The sequence below is a fragment of the Nannobrachium achirus genome, assembly GCF_963921795.1.
Source record: "Nannobrachium achirus genome assembly, chromosome: 13".
Taxonomy (NCBI): domain Eukaryota; kingdom Metazoa; phylum Chordata; class Actinopteri; order Myctophiformes; family Myctophidae; genus Nannobrachium; species Nannobrachium achirus.
Window position 1 is genome coordinate 31,140,059 of NC_137833.1, and position 3,653 is coordinate 31,143,711.

General features: G+C 44.2%; 1 protein-coding gene across 1 annotated transcript; it reads right to left on the minus strand.

Annotated features, from left to right (window-relative positions):
- Positions 1-486: 486 nt before the first annotated feature.
- Positions 487-1,254, minus strand: LOC308297260 (proteasome subunit alpha type-7-like; the record flags this gene model as incomplete). Its single annotated transcript, XM_080740675.1, has 1 exon — positions 487-1,254. One exon carries the CDS (start codon positions 1,252-1,254, stop codon positions 487-489), a length of 768 nt encoding a protein of 255 aa, XP_080596801.1.
- Positions 1,255-3,653: the final 2,399 nt, after the last annotated feature.

The window sequence follows — 3,653 nt, forward strand, 5'->3', positions numbered from 1 at the left end:
CTCACTGTTATTAGAACAGTCTTGTTCTATAGTTTTTTGTTATTGTCTCTCGTCATTGGATTATTTCCCTACAAAGACCTGTAGATCTTTTCCGTAACCTGGACAGGAGGCATATCTGAGGGAGTCAGAAGCGATGCTGTAAAGCTGACTTGACTGAGGCTTAGGTACTGTAAGGCTGTCTAGTTGCCTTTCTTTTTAAGTTTTACTGAGCCATTACTATTCAGAATAAGTAGCCTATATATGATAAGAATAGATTTTTCGGAATTGCAGAGTGCAACACAGAAAAATTGCACTTGTGCAAAGTGAGCACTGCGGTGACTTTGCATGACGCACGTGCATTTCTCCTTGTATGGGCCGGTCTGTGCGTGATATCAGCTGTGGTGATGTTGGTCTCTGCGTACTTTCTATAACGTTAGTCTCGTACTACGGACATAGGGACACACAAAGCCAGACGTAGGAGTGGTTAGCACTGCTCAGCGTTTTAATTCAGTTATTTAACCGGTTTGGTTTCTTCTTTTCTACCTCCTCTTCCCTTTCTTTCTCAATCTCAGCCACATATGACTCAATTTCTTTGGACTCCAGTATCCTCAGTGGCTCATTTCGTTTGATAACAGCCAGTTCAATATTTTTCCCTCCTGACTGCACCACTTCAAGCAAGGCCTTGATGGCCAGCTTGATTGCTTGATGGCCATCCTTGTCTACAGCGATGGCTTCGTCTGTGTAATTCTTCTCCAGGAACTCTCTCACAGTCTTTGCACTGTGGCCAATTGCATTTGCTTTCCAGGCATGATAGGTTCCTGAGGGCTCTGTCTGGTACAGCCTGGGAGTCCCATCGTTGTCAAAGCCAACAATTAAAGCAGCTATACCAAATGGCCTGCGCCCATTGCTCTGGGTGTAGCGCTGTTTCAGCGCGGCAATGTAGCGTGTTATGTATTCCACTGTGACAGGGTCCTCAACAGTTAGCCTGTGGCTCTGGCATTCGACACGGGCTCTGTTGATGACAATACGGGCGTCTGCAGTGAGACCTGCAAATGCCATGCACACGTGCTCGTCCAGGGTGTTTATCTTGCGTATAGTCCTGTCCTCCTGCAACTTCGCCACAGATTTCCTTTCGACGCCGAGGACAACAATGTCTTTACCTCTGATTCCCACCACCGTGGAGCCTTTCTTTACTGCTTCCTGTGCGTATTCTACCTGAAACAGATGGCCGTCTGGAGAGAACACAGTGATTGCTCTGTCATATCTTGCTGCCATTGCTGAAAACGTCCCTTGGCTGCTGTTGGGTGATTTCTATCTCTCGCTGTCTGTTACTATCTCGACGCCATGAGAGTCTGAGTCAGCTTTTAAAAGGGCTGCCTCAAATCATGCCTCATGATGTCAGTCTTGCCCAAATATGGAGTTCCACAGAGCTCCAGACTGGCCTCCAAGTACTCTGATTGGAAATATTGGGTAACCATGGCAACCTGATATGAATAAACATGCACCCCAAATCTGTACAATATTATTACCTTGAGCTACCGCTCTAGGGAGGAGCAGATGACAGACAGCACTACGCTCAAAGCACAGTCACCAAACAAATTCAGTTAAAGACACAATAAACTTTGCACCCCAACCACATCCAACCAGGTGAGGAATACATCTCTCCTGGAAAAGGCCAGGGCCCCGGACAGGGCCTGAGCTAAGCCATTAACATCAAGCCAAATGCTGCTGCCAGCCCATACACTGGGCTGGCAGCAGCATTCTATCACCACCAGGGGTGTCGCACCAAATTCTAGGCCCTGGGTACTTGAACTATTGAAAAATAGCAGATATACAAGCTCACTGCGAGCTTGTAGATCTGCTATTTGAAAAATCGTGAAAATAGTCTTTGAATATTTCAAATCCTTCTAAAGGTTTTTTTGAAAAACCTATGTTTCTATGTCAGTGGTGCTCAAACTTCTTCATGTCAAGGACCAAATTTGATTTACAAAAGTTTGCTTAAAAATACATATATTCAAAGGTTTTTGCACACATTTTCATGACTTTTCAAAAATAGCCAAAGTATAAAAGAATTCCAGGCCCCTCCACCTTGGGCCCCAGTAACTCAGTCCCACTCAATAACAATAATTAATATTGTTGTGTTTGATCTATTATTACAGTATTCCTTCCATTTGATATCCCTTCTGGTGCTCGGTGGTTGGCCTGAGCAGGCCATGGATGTGTGGCACATATGCACATATCTCATTCATGCATAGTGCCGACTCGTGCACCATTGTTTTCTGAAGAAGCTACAGGTGTTGGTCAGCTGACACCGGTTGCTATGAAACACTGACATCAAACCCAGAGGGTCTCTATCCCTAGAGTGCCATTCATTATTTATACACGTACGACACAACCTCACCACAATAGACAGAGCCATTCATTCTCCTACTTCTCTTTGAGAGCTCCAGACTTCTGCGATGGCATCTCTAGTGGATCATGGTTTGGTCAAAACTGCAGCAGCAGAGCAGGTGGTGGCTCCCATCGCTGGTCATTTGTGCCACTTGGTTCTGCTTTGTGACAGTGCAGCGGAACCTGAACGCTTCGCCCAGCTAGAGGACGCAGCGCTGGCCGTGGCAAAAGCCACTAAGAAAATGGCAGCAGTGGCCTCCAGGTATGTACCGGTATGTGTGGTTTAATGAAGTCGTTGTTTATTGTCTACAGTTCAATAAAATCGAAGTCACTTATAGGCTCATTCAACTGCAACATCCTTTAGATGGGGTTTACATTATATTGTTAAATAGCTCTATATTCCACTAATCAAGTGTTTGTTCGCCCTGCAGTACACTTTTCAGGTTTTATCCATCAAAAGAGAGAGAATAAAATATACAGGGTCATTATTCGTTTGATTAACACATTGAATCCGGGAAAAGATGTGTATATTTTCTATTTTAACTATATCGTTTATCACATTGCACATTGGTTCTCAAAGTGAAGAACAAATGTATTAACATAGGCTATTACTTGCACCTCCTTTAACGTCTTAATGTGTTGATATTTGATCATTTGGAGAAAAAGATTTGGTGCGGGGAAAAAAGGAGTGGGCAAAGGATAGCCCCTTGAGGCACTCCAGTCAACAAAGTATGTATAGGGAGGGATTAGTGGTTTTTAAGCGATGTAATATGCATTACAGCATCAGATCAACGCCACGGTCCATTTATTTCCTTTTCCAGGCAAATAAGCGAGACAGAAGATGAGGTTCTGCAGATGGAGATGTCCTCCCTGTTGGAGTCAGTGAGCGTGTCTGGACAGCATGTGTTGCTGACCGCCCAGAAGCTCAGCATCCAGCCTGCTCTGTCTGAACACAAAGAGGAACTCATCACCGCTGCACAAAATGTGCTGCTGGGAGTGGTCAAGGTGCAGTATGCTTTTATTATGTGATCAGAAACGTCAATGTTAAAGGCCCCCAAAATGACCTTTCTTCCTATCGATTACTCGTCCCTTGACTTGGAATTGATGAATTAGTTTTTGTCGCATTCCTAAACCAATCATTCTTTGTGTCTCCATAGGGAACAAAAGCAAGCTCTTTGTGTCTCCATAGGGAACCACTGCTGGTCATCAAATGATTGGCTTAGGAATGCGACAAAAACAAAAATTCCATAAATTCAAGTCTCCATGTGGTGAGTAATATATAA